This window comes from Perissodus microlepis, chromosome 11 (genome assembly GCF_051167445.1).
Source record: "Perissodus microlepis isolate ML-2025 ecotype Zambia chromosome 11, ASM5116744v1, whole genome shotgun sequence".
NCBI classification, from domain to species: domain Eukaryota; kingdom Metazoa; phylum Chordata; class Actinopteri; order Cichliformes; family Cichlidae; genus Perissodus; species Perissodus microlepis.
The window spans coordinates 17339040-17351371 of record NC_140471.1 but is presented as its reverse complement, the minus strand read 5'-3'; the positions used below and the strand labels follow the sequence as shown (position 1 = coordinate 17351371).

At 43.0% G+C, this 12332-nt stretch overlaps 1 protein-coding gene across 3 annotated transcripts in view; it reads right to left on the bottom strand.

Annotated features, from left to right (window-relative positions):
- The window catches only part of oxr1a (oxidation resistance 1a), a 167429-nt gene that overhangs the window by 13232 nt on the left and 141865 nt on the right, over positions 1 to 12332 (bottom strand). For all 3 annotated transcript variants that reach the window (XM_084942749.1, XM_084942751.1, XM_084942750.1), the window contains 3 exons: positions 6095 to 6247; positions 3951 to 4135; positions 1909 to 2585 (listed from right to left, as the gene is read on the bottom strand). In XM_084942749.1, the coding sequence (XP_084798875.1) occupies positions 1909 to 2585; positions 3951 to 4135; positions 6095 to 6247 (1015 nt within the window). The remainder of the gene's footprint in view (positions 1 to 1908; positions 2586 to 3950; positions 4136 to 6094; positions 6248 to 12332) is intronic.

The following is a 12332-nucleotide window of genomic DNA, read 5'->3' as shown; positions in this document are numbered from 1 at the left end:
TTGTGGCAGAAACATAGCAGATGACAGAAATAAATAGAGTGGCACACTATAATTGATAGTGGCACTGGGTTTCTGCTCATGGTGCATTATCATTGGCCTATTATGAGGCCACAGCCCTGCTAGCCCAATGAAAAGGGCCAGTGTAATATCACCGCGGCAGTCATATGGTACGTGCTCCCGATCGGACAGTATGTAACTGGGAAATGATGACAGAAAAAAAAGATACATTTTTCAAATGCATTAATTTGATTTGAATCTGCTTGTTTTGGTAGCCGCTGCCGTCACTTGTGTGGGCTGTGCTAATGCACACAGAATAAAAGGGCAGCCCTGCTGAGATGCCCGGGAATTAGAACTGCTTCTGCAGCTCAGCTCTCTGTGCGACAATAATTGCCAGGGAGAAAATGGTAAATCTTTCTCCCACTGTCTCGTCCGCCTTCCTCTCGGGGAGAGAAATCTGCTCGGAATCACAAGTATGTGTTCAGCCAGAGTGGGTTATGTGGACACATGTGAGTCAGTGATAGAGAGACTCGAGGCCACTGTCGGATAACGAGACTGCTGCTGCAGTTTTTCAACTGATAATTGTCTACATTTTACAATCCATTTTCCAAATCACAGATGATTTTTTCCGAGGATCTCTTGAGCGCTTAATGTAGTTCCCGACTGACATATTGCTACAGCCAGGTAATCCATCACAGTGAACCCTCAGCTTCCTTTATAAAGTTACAGAAAGTCGAGCACTACATTTGCAAGCTGTCTCAAAATTGAACTCGAAAGAGAAATTATAAGCCAGCGCAGACGCTTTAAAAACAATGATGTGTAGTCGTGAGTTGTTGCATTACAGCGGCTCCTGTTGAGCTGCCCGCACTCTAGACAATAACGTTAAATAAAAGCAACATTTTGTTTGCTTTTGAAGGCGAGGATACCATAATGAAACAAATGGAAAGCAGCGGCTGCCTGGAAGGTCATGCAGCATTGGAAAAACTAAGTGGGTAGGAATGTTACGTATTTCACTTCTTCAAGGCTGTTTTGTGTTGCACTTTATTATTTCTCTGTGGCCACAGAAAGAGATATTTTGTTTGGTGTGGGGAGACTTGAATGTAGGGAACAATGGCCCTGGAATTTTAGCTCAGTTATGGCACTAGCTACTTACAAAAAATGAAAACCTAAACTTAAGAAAATGTATAAAATTGCAAGTATCATTAAAGCTTTTGTTTTTGTTCTTTTTGACAGATGCTTTTTATAAGTTACCAAAAGGTATTTTGGCTGTTTGACATTGTCAGAACATTAGTAACCTGTTGTATTATGCTTTTATCATGCCACTGAACACAATCATATTGATTCCTCCTTGTGGAGTTTGTCTAAATGAATGTGAAAGAAAAACTAGAGAAGGAGGTGAAAATGAATAACACCTCTGTGAATGCCATCTCAGAAGGTGTTTTGATGTTGGGGTTTAATCGTCACTGTGTTTCCCCTTTGAGGGGGGGGAAGGGGGCAGGTGTGTTTGTGGCATTGTGCCGTTTGATAGGCTTTAGCTTATCGCCAAGGAGGAGTGGCCCGGACCACCAAAGCCAAAGATCAAAGAGCTGAATAAAGCCCCATAAAGCCTGGAAAGCTCCGCCAAGCTGATACCAGCAGAGACGATGCCATTTCCCTTCGTCTTTATATTCCAATTACTAGCAGCGAGGCAGAGCAGAAACGGAAAGGTTATCAGGAACTAACGCGAGAGAAGCGATTCAGAGGCAGGTATAGAGCAGAGAAACTCACTTTGATAGTGTTCAAAAAAACGTGGATGCAGAGGTGCAGCTAAAAGACAACATGAGGCCAGATTCATGGTCTGAAATGTCTTGCAGCTGCAGCCTCAGGTAGAAATGATTCGTTTCCTAACTGTAAGTCAGCATGTGTGTTTACCCTCTGCAGAGTTCTGCACACTGTCCCTTTGCGTCTGCTCTGCATCCTCCTTCTCCTCCTTGCCTTGTTGCATAGTGTCTGTTTGGGAGGCATCTGCACCCTGGTTGGCATCCACCTGTGGACTGGCTGAGACAGAGGTGGTTTCTGTGGCACCAGTGGTGGCTGAGCTTTGGGACCCTGGGCGAGAGTTGCTGCTGCTGGGACCCTGGGCCTGGCTAGTGGTGCTGCTGGTGGTGGTGTTATTGGTGGTAGTGGGTGTGCTTGGTGGCTTCTCTACGCTGTGTTGCTTGGATCCCATTGGGGACTGGTTATCGTTCTCTGTGGCAGTTTCTGGTGGATTGTCCTCTGCTTTCGCCACAGGAGGTTCCTCCGGCTGGCTGACCGAGCCACGGGCACTGCCTGCGGTCTGGGAGCTGGCAGCCTCCACCTGGGTGATGGTTTGCACAGACTCTGTGGAAGCGCCAGACGATTTGTCTAAGCGCAGATCCTCACTGGATGCCTGCTCCTCCTCCCGAATGGGGGACAGCTCTGTCTCGGTGAAGACGTCTTCGGAGAATGAGCCCTCTGTGCTGCGTGGGGCTGTGCTGCCGCTGTCATTGGTCCCGGGCTCCTTCAGGTGCTGGTCTGGTTCCTTCTGCTGTGACGGATGTCTCTCTGCAGGCAGGGGCTCCAGGTCACTAGAAACATTAAGCAGAACATCACAAAGTTCAGCATGCATTCCACAGAGGGATCAAATCTTTACACAAATCCTGTTTGACAGACTGGGGCCATTAAGTTTGAAAGACGGGTGGCATTTCAATTGTAAGGGTTAACCAAAAGGGTTTGGAGACCCAGGCTAAAGAATGTCAACTTCTTCTGCATCCTTTTTGGTCAGTGTTTCTAAAGTTTGTGTCCTTTAGCCACTTCTTGATCAACGATTACTTAAAGTGAATCTACAATTTGATGTGTTTCCCAAATAAAATCTCACTGAAATCTAATATTCACACACCATATTAGTAAATTCAGCAACAGGTTTCCTATAACTGCTCTTGTTGTTATAGGTTGTAATGTACTAATGAATGAGATTTAACTCAACTGGATAGTAAATTATGATGCGATCTGCCATCATTAAACTGATTTTGTTCACCATATTTGTGTCATGAAAATTCCCAAAGAGACCCTTGGTTAATCATTAGCCATATCCTGAATAAATAAATTGGTACAAATAAAAAAAATGTTCTATGTCTCCTTTTTGGAGAGGTCAAGCGCAAACAAGAAACACTTGTGTGCAGCGTAACCAGCACAGTGTGCAGAAACCCATCCTGCAGGCACTTGTTGCTCAGCTGTGTAGTAGAGAGGGGCAGAGGGAGAGGAGACAGAGGCGACAGGCCACAGCTGAGAAACAGCTGGGTCTGGCAGAAAAAACAGCCATTTGCCAGCATTATAACTGCTCCACGGGCAACAATCAACCAACTAAATACAGCTCTGCCCGGACCCTGCTACCACCAGAGGAAGCGTGGTGTTCAGGGTGGGGGAATAGCTCAACAGGGCTCATAACGCTGCAAAATATTTATCACTTAACTTCAGCAACACTAAACAACCAAAGTAAAGAAAAAAACCCAAAACAGATTAATCTGTGGGAGGAAACACAAGTGAATCGTTTGAAGTGGCTGCTTCCTCCCTGCATTGAGAGGTGAGCAATCACAATGTAGGAGGGCAAAGGCACACTTCATCAACCCCGCTGTAATTGCCGTTTCCTTTTTATTTTGGCGTGTAGGGGAAAGGAATTAAACTGTCGGTTGGCTGCTGATGCAATCTGACTATGGGTGCAGCAGAGGAAAAAACATTGATTACAGCGAGGCTGCTGTATTTCTGTCAGGGTGAAAGTAAGAGACGGACGCATGGAAGATATTAACTCAGAGTAAATGAACAGGGATTTATGTAGGAGGAAATCAGAGTTAGAGGCATTTATGGCTGCATATGCTTTAAATAATGACATCTGTAGTCCACAAGTCAGCTTTTAGTACAGCCTGCGCATACTGTACGTCTTTGTTTTCTCTTACTCAGGGACGGTCTCTCTGATCTTGGGGTCAGTGATCTCCTTGCAGATGGCGGCAGACTGCACCTCCTCCAGGGGACACATGATGCCGTACTCCTCGCACCCGTGGGCCTGTACCAGGGGGTCCATGCGGTGAGGGTCGAACATGATGTTGTTGGGCGTCACCAGCAATACCCCACTAACTGCGCCCTGAAAGCAACACAGAAAATAAAGGGAAAAAAGAGGGGTGGGTGAGGAGATCCATCACACCCTTTTTTTAATACATCAAAGGAAGCACTTAGCATGTTATCCAGCATGAAAGATAATCAAAAAGCACTCTGCAATACAAACAACCAGAGGCCGAATCCATTTTAGACCACAAATGTCCTAAATCAAGTAGAATTATTGACTGTCAGCGCTGACCACTTCAGTGCTTTCATTTGGTACCTGGGAGTGAATCAGCTGCAGTTCGATACAATGGATCTGTGTGTGTGTGACAGGCTGTGTGTATTTCATACTACTGACCAGGGGGTGTGGGTGTTCTTAAAGGTGAAATTTTTCTTCCCTGCTGTTCAGTTGTTTTTATTCACACTAATGTCACAGCTCAATTTAGTCAGAAGAACTGCAAACACTAATTAAATTTGCCTCCATCACATTTAGAGCAGGGGCCTGGAGTGTGAGGCAGGATTTGGGCTTTAGTAACGTTACTTCTAGATGAGCCACGGTGCTGCATACCTGCATACCCAGTCACGTTTTACAAAGCTACCACCTGCTGACCAATCATCACCTGACCCGGAAGACCCCTCTATAGTTTCTAGAGACTGTCAACAAGTTTTGTGCTTTTCCCTGATGCAATGTTAAAGCTTTTTTGCCCTATAAGCCTTCATACAGTGATATAAACCTAAAAGACAACAGCTAAACCTTGATCATGTTGACTGCACTTTTTTTTACACATTTTATAACCACCAGAGCTGCAGGTGAATACTGAAAGGCTGTCTCACACAGTATAAAAACACAATAATTGACAGAATAGTCAGTTGTAATCATAGTCAGATCTTCAGTGTTGTCAGTTTTTCTTCCTAGCTTTAAATAGCCTTAAATAGTGGCTGGCACTTTTCCACTCAAATGTCTCTTAAGCATTTAGCCTGTGTCGTGTGTTTAGCCTCTTTATATTTTTCTAATGTTGCAGTTTTCTCTCTTGATAACAACCTTGCATGTGGCTGCTTAGCCTGATTGCTGATGTTAGGGGTAAGTGAGCACAGATAATGAAAAGATATTCTGGGTATGTGGAACTTGCTTCGTAATCCCGGCCCCAGAAGACAAAGAAGACATAAACACACTATTTAAACGTACTGGAGACCTTTTAAGAGCTTGAATTTAGAGAACACAGTTTACAGCCCTTCAAGGAGCCGCAAACTCCCTGCTTATAGACCTTCTGAGCAACATTAGCCATTATCAGCTGAATTAAACTACAGTGAGCAGGAGACACACTTGGCCTAATGTGCTGCTCCACAGGGTTATTCATATCTGCCCACACATGTGCCCACATCATCAGTATTTTCTATACTTTTTTATGTGCTTTTATTACAATTCATCTGTTTTTTTATGTTGGAAATAATAACAATAATAATAATAATCATAATGGAAACAACCAGGGAAAATGTAAGTAAATGCAAACACATTTCGGTGTAATGACTCTGATGTTGCTGAGGTTATTAAGAAGGGCACAGCAAAAGCAACTAGAAGAGCAAAAGAATATTAAAATGGACACAATGACTCACAGACAGAATTGCGCATTTATTTGATTCTGGTATGTTCAAGTGAAGGATTTGATATTTTCTTTGCTTAGTTCTTGTATAATTCTCAATTGTTGGCTTGAACTCTTAAAAAAAGCACTTGACTCTTGCACTGAGTAACTATACAATGGCGGTGATTAACAACAGCTTCACTGAACATCATTTTTCTTTAAACTCGTCTGATACTTTTGACATTTTCTGCTATTTTCTTTCTGAAGTACTGACCTCCTGCATCTGGCAGCTTGCAAATGTAACTTCTCACCAGCACACCCACTTCAGACCTCTCGCTTCCTACTTATACTTTTGCTGTCAGCAATTGTGAAGTTGTGAACACTTTTAAATGGATGCGCTGCTCTTTATATTCATAGCTCACCTTGCCATCAGTGATGTACTTGCAGTTGATCTTGAGGAACTTCTCTGTGAGGGCTTCTTCCTCCTCGGACGTGGATGACACCACTCTGGACTGGCGCAGGGCTGAAAACACTGGAGGGTGAATGGCTTCTGGTTTGGGAGGGCCATCAGAGTCCTAGAGGAAAGATGGGTGGTGGCACAGAGGGGAAATAGCATGCGTTAGACTGCTTGTCTGATTATAATGTGACCTTAAAGCAGAACTCTTCGGGCTTAGCGCAAAGACCTGGGGCTGAAAAATAAAGCCTGGAGTGTCCACTTGACGCTGGCTACAAAAGCGAGTCAATCCCTATAGACTCTTATGTGCAAATACCCAAGTTTACACAATAATAGCATGTCTACAGATTAGCAAAAAAAGTGTTGTCCTCTATTGATTGTTTTTCACTTTATAAGCAGAGCTGTATCTGTTTAAAATGTGCTAAGACTTAAAAATAGGGGTGTGGCCTCTTTGATTGGTAGATGTGCCAATACAAGGTGCTGTAGCTGACTGCTAGCCTTCACCTCAGCTAATCCGCTTAACTGGACCTCTTGACTCTTTGCTGCCTTTTGAAGACTATTAGTGAAATGATCTGCTGTGTGGTACAGACTATGAAATTGGTGGTTTTTATGAGTTACTAAGCACTAAATAGCAGATATGCATGCCCCTGTGTGGCACAAGTTAGTCGATAACTTAACGCTCCACTCTCTTGTCCATATACGGTCACCTTTGACTCCAGCCTAAAAAAAAAACTAACCAAAACCTGGTGATGGCCAAAATGACAACGCTGAGGCTTAAAAATCCAGATATTTGTAGTTGACATCATGGTGGCTTCGCCAATCTTTTATATAAAGCTTGGACTGGTCTACATGAATTCAGTCTCTTTAATCAGGACTGTAATCATGTTGTCCAAATCTCTAAATAGGTTTCAACCAAGGAGACCATAAATGAAGAACAGGCATAGCTCGCTTCACTTGGAAATACATGGTGTAACTAATCTGTGCTTCGTTTCATCAAACTAATGTGTTTGAGTCCCTAAATGTATTATCTATATATAAACGGATATTTTCTGCACAGCGGGACAATCAGGTTAAAAGAAACCCAGCGATGAGTCAAATGAATGCACCTCCTGTGTGCCCTCACGTCACACGGGGTAATTATTTAAAAAACATCAATACGAGACTAGAGCTTTAATTACACACAACCCGATGTTTAGTTAGTGTAATTTTATTAAAGACTAACATGCCCTTGAGTTAAGAGTGATGGTTACTTTTGTACAGTGGGCACAGTTTTAAAGAGAGCAAAGAGAGGCTCTTATTTTATTTATAAATGGATGGCAAAAACTTAAAAATACCCTTCACATGAAATAAAATCAGCTCTTAATATTGTACAGTCATGAACTGATTATCAGACAGTAGGCCTTTCACCTTTACTAGAAAGGAGCAGCTGTGTTTTGAGCTTCTTGACAATTTAGCATTTCTAGGCTGTCTCTTTGTGCCTGTTTGCAGTGATCTTTGAGCGCTCTGTCATCTTTCTCATTCCTGTGTGTAGTACTTTTGCACATCTTTATCTCTCATAAGTAGTTTTGTATCCATTTAGAGTGATTCTGTGTATCTCAGCATCCTTTGATTCATTCACTTCATTAAAGTAAAATGTAAAAAGCTAAATGTCAGCCAATGCAGAAGTTTAGTCCAGGGCTGTGTGCAGGCTGTGCACAGTAGTCTTGTTTAGTAATCCATAAATGATTCCAATACCCATCACCTTCTCCACAGCAGCTTCTTTACTCGTGCAATTAAGCCGAGGCAGTTCATGTGTAAAAGAGTCTACGAGTTTGGCTGAGCATGTGTACCGTGCATGAGAAGTAGAAAGTGGTTGTCTGTGGAGTGGAAAGTAAACTGAAGTTACCAAGTCTCCGAAAAACAAGACATCAAGCATGTATTTCAACATATATCCGCCTCCTGCATCCAGCCCCAACTGTAATAAAAAAGCATAAAATGTATAAAGGTAAAGACAGGGCTTTAATGCTAACCAGCAGACACGCGGAGCAATACATTAATGAAGCATTTGCAGACGTGCGGACGTAATTAAATAAATATATTTTCCTCATAACCGCACATTATTCTGGAGCCTGCCAGATGGCACGCAACCAAGAAGGAATTTCAGTTATGTCTCAGCTACATTGGTCCTTTATGTAGTACAACGACATATACATTCTAAGGCAATTTTATTAGTGTTCTTTATTTACACCATGGTTAATGCAAACCACCACAGATGGTGTGTGTGTTCGGCCGGAAACGCGAGGTGAGGTGGGATTGGTGAGTCTACCAGCTGCCTGTTGCCATGCAATGACCGAGCCATGGGGAGAGAGTAACCGGCGTGAGTCCACAGGGACAACTGTTAGTCTGATTAACCGCATATTATTGTCTGCAGGAAGGACTGTCTGAGCTGGGCAGGAAACAGCAGCAGAAGCAGTGGATACAGTAGCTGCTGTAGAGAAATAAAAAGGCGAGGAGGTAAAGAAAGCTGAAGGCAATGAGGGGCGCGATTGGAGTTAGGACAAAGAACAAAAAAAGAAGAGCTGGACGTAAGAGGAATGTGTGGGCGTTATCATCAAGGCCGGATTTTGACCACGAGGGGAGGGCGTTTAGAGCCGGTGGCGAAGTGAAGAGCGATGAAGAGCTACAGTAGCAGCGAAGTGAAGAGCTTAGAAGAAGAGAGAACCCGGGCCTGGAACAACTGTCTGCTGTCCTCCTGACATCCACCCCCACACCTCTCCCTCTCCGTCTCCCAGTGCAGTCGACAAACAGCCTGCAGCTACTGACCCACACCAACACAAGCAGCCCAGACACTGGCAGCCAGGGGACGGCTGAGGGGGCCGGTCAATCTGTTACAGCCAAAACAAGCATCTCTGAAAGAGGAGAGGATGAGAGGGACTGAAAAATTTTAAAAGAGATATAAACAGGAGAGGACGGAGCTGAAAATAAAAAAACGACATCAAAACAGCAAATAAATCGGATTCTCCGATCTGCGGAAGCTTCTGTTGTGGAATTTAAGATCTGAAGCGCAGCTGTTGAAATGAAGGAAACGTGTGGGAATTTAACCAGCTTGTCATCCACTTCAACTCAACACACCTACACCTACACAACTGCACTTCATTGCTCCACTTTCCAGGCAAGTCACTTCCTAGTGACTCATTCAATCTGGCCTTCCTGTTTCAAGGTTAAATATGAAAAGAGTAGGAGGCATTTCCACTAAAATAGACCGACTAGAACACACCTGAGCGTACATGTGGTGCACACCTGGGCTAAAATGAGCAGATGCAGATGTCAAAACATGTCCTCCTGCACAGAAATGCGTAAAACAAACAGTCTCGCATAGCCCGTCATTAACTCTGGCACGTCTCAAAAAGGGGTGTTATGTGTCGGTAACAAAATTAACACCCATCGCACATCCCACACAGTCCACATGAGACTGAGGAATGAGAAGGCATGCTCGCTGTCCGTCAGCTGAGACCAGTTGCTCACCAGGCAAAATGAGGACAGATAATTAAGCTTTTGTGCTAATTTGAGAAATGTTTACTCATTTGAGGTGAACAACAAGCAAGCAAATAAATACATAGAAATATCATAAATGCAATAAAACAGTAAATAGTTGCTTGCTGTTGCTGGTGAGAGGATGTGTCCTTAAAAGTAAGCTGGACTTTTTTTTCTCTCCTTTCGTACAAGTCTGTACAGTGATTAAACATCAGGAAACGATCATGTGATCCAAGCATCCAATCGTGTTTGATCACATCTAACCAAACTGCCAACTTCTCCTTACTTCCCTGTGGTTCCTCCCCGACTACCTGCACTGCTCATTCCTTCCTGCAGCATGCTGCTACTGGCTGCTTGTTCCGCCTTCTCGCTCCAACACCCCACCTCCAGCTGTCTGCTTCCTTATAAACAAAACTTGTGATAGCACCTCTTAATTTGTAAAATGCACTCGTTCATGACATAATTGTAACCACCAAAGATACTGTATTTACAGTGAAATTCAACCCGATAACTAGTCATATAATATTATTTGCAGTTATTGGGGAAAAAACAGTGTATTAAAAAATAAATACACACTTACACAGGAAATAAGAGGATACCACCCGGGGGCTGCTTATTAAATCTACTTAACTGATCATCAGGAAGCGCATGCACCTCTATAAAAGCAGATGTTTTAGCAGTTTGCTGGTCAGGAACATTTAGGTATGTGTTAACACAATACCAAGGAGGAAAGAGAGCAAGAGAGCAATGAGAATTTCCAAGGAAATTTAAAGTTCATCATTCTACAGAAAAAAAGATTTTCACAAGTGGGAAAAAATTCAAGACAGCTGCCGATCTTTGCAGGAGTGTTCCCAGTGAAATTCACCTCATTGTCAGACCGTGCAGGGAGCTACATGTGAGCTACACGTCAGACTCTACAAGCCTCAGTTAGCGTTAAATGTTAAAACTCATGACAGTACAATTAGAAAATGACCGAATAAGTAACGAAGGGTTGCGAGAACGTTTCTTTTCTTTAAAAAAAAGAACATGGCAGCACGACTTACAAAGTTAGATCTGAACAATCCACAAGATTTTAGGACAAAGTTGATGCTTTGTTGGTGCTTGGTCCAAATGCACAGCACAACATTTGGCATAAACCAAACAGCATATCAGTACAAACACATCACACCAAGAGGGGTGAAGACTTGGGCGTTTTGCATCCACAGGACCTGGGCACCTTGCAGTCAGTGAAATGACCATTAACTTCTCTGTATACCAAATTTTAGAGTCAAATATGAGGCCATCTGTCTGACAAATAACGATTGGCAAAAATTAGATCATGCAACAAGATACCAAGCACACCAGGAAACAGAGACACTGAAAGTATTAAGGTGTTGAAATCGTCCAGTCAAAATTCAGATCTCAACATAAATGAAATGTTGTGCTGAGAAAATTAGCAAACAATTTTATCCGTTTATCAATTAAATTTAGCTTTTAAACAATTTGCCTCATATTTATAGCTAACTATTTACAGATATATGGCTGTTTCAAGCACTTTCAAGCACTACTTCAGGCTAAATATGGGTATCATTTCATTTAAACAGACTACTATTCTGTTCCTAGTAAATGTTCAGATGTTACAGTTTAATATGTGGATATATATTTTAAAACGATCCATCACTTTTTTCTTTTAGGCAAGTTCAAGTTGCATTTTCAGGTTACTCATTTCAAATAAACACTGAGGTAGAAGCTGATTGAACTTGCTAAGAAGTGCAGCTGACAGATCAGTACACTTTTACCTCACATAACTGTAGTCAATATTTCTTTTCTGCTTTTTATTCTCTAATATACGACCAGGATATATTTTTCCCTGGCCTCTAAGGCATCCAATATTTTTTAGCAGGTGAGGGGATACTAACCTCACCTGCCTCCTTATTGCAGCCCATATTAACCGTTGGCTTTTTACCAGAACAGTACGGCAAGGCAACAGACAGCAAGGGAGAACTCAGACAACCTCAGCGAGGAAGCCTATTAAGAAGACAAACAGACTTTATTTGACTGTATTTGGTGTGCTGGTGTCCTGAAGTGACCAGATTCTTAGACTGTGAGTAACATCTGAGGGCAGCGGAAAGGCAGAACAGGGAGGAGTGTTGAACTGAATATACAGGAAAGAAAAGGCTGAGGTAAGAAAAGGAGAAAGTGTTGCTAAAGAAGGCCTGATGTTGCCACCAAGAGCTCATCTGAGGGTTTCAGGGAGGTGGACGGAGGGTGGTAAATCTCCTCTGCAGGAAGGTGACAGCGATGCTGGGGACAGGAGATGAATGTAGCTGTGTTAGATGACAGGTGTGGTGGGTTTACAAATCAATATCCTTTTAGTCTCAAACCAGTATTTCTCTTTTCGCCCACAAATAGAAAAAACAACAACAAGAGGCTGTGGCTGTCATAGAAATGGTCTCAACACAGGCCACTGTGAGACAATAAAGACAGAGGCTGTATTGACGAACACTCATCCACATGCAGAGGAAGGAAGCCTGCAGGTGCCACACGGCTATGACCTTGACAGTGACACATGGTGCAAGCAAAAGAAAATCATTCCACAGCTCCACCGTGTGGGCATGGGTGGGTTCTGCAAGAGAGAGCACACAATAGTTGCCTGAAACCAGAAATCCTCAAGTACAATGTGTACTGTTGTTTGTACTAGCTAGTACTACAGT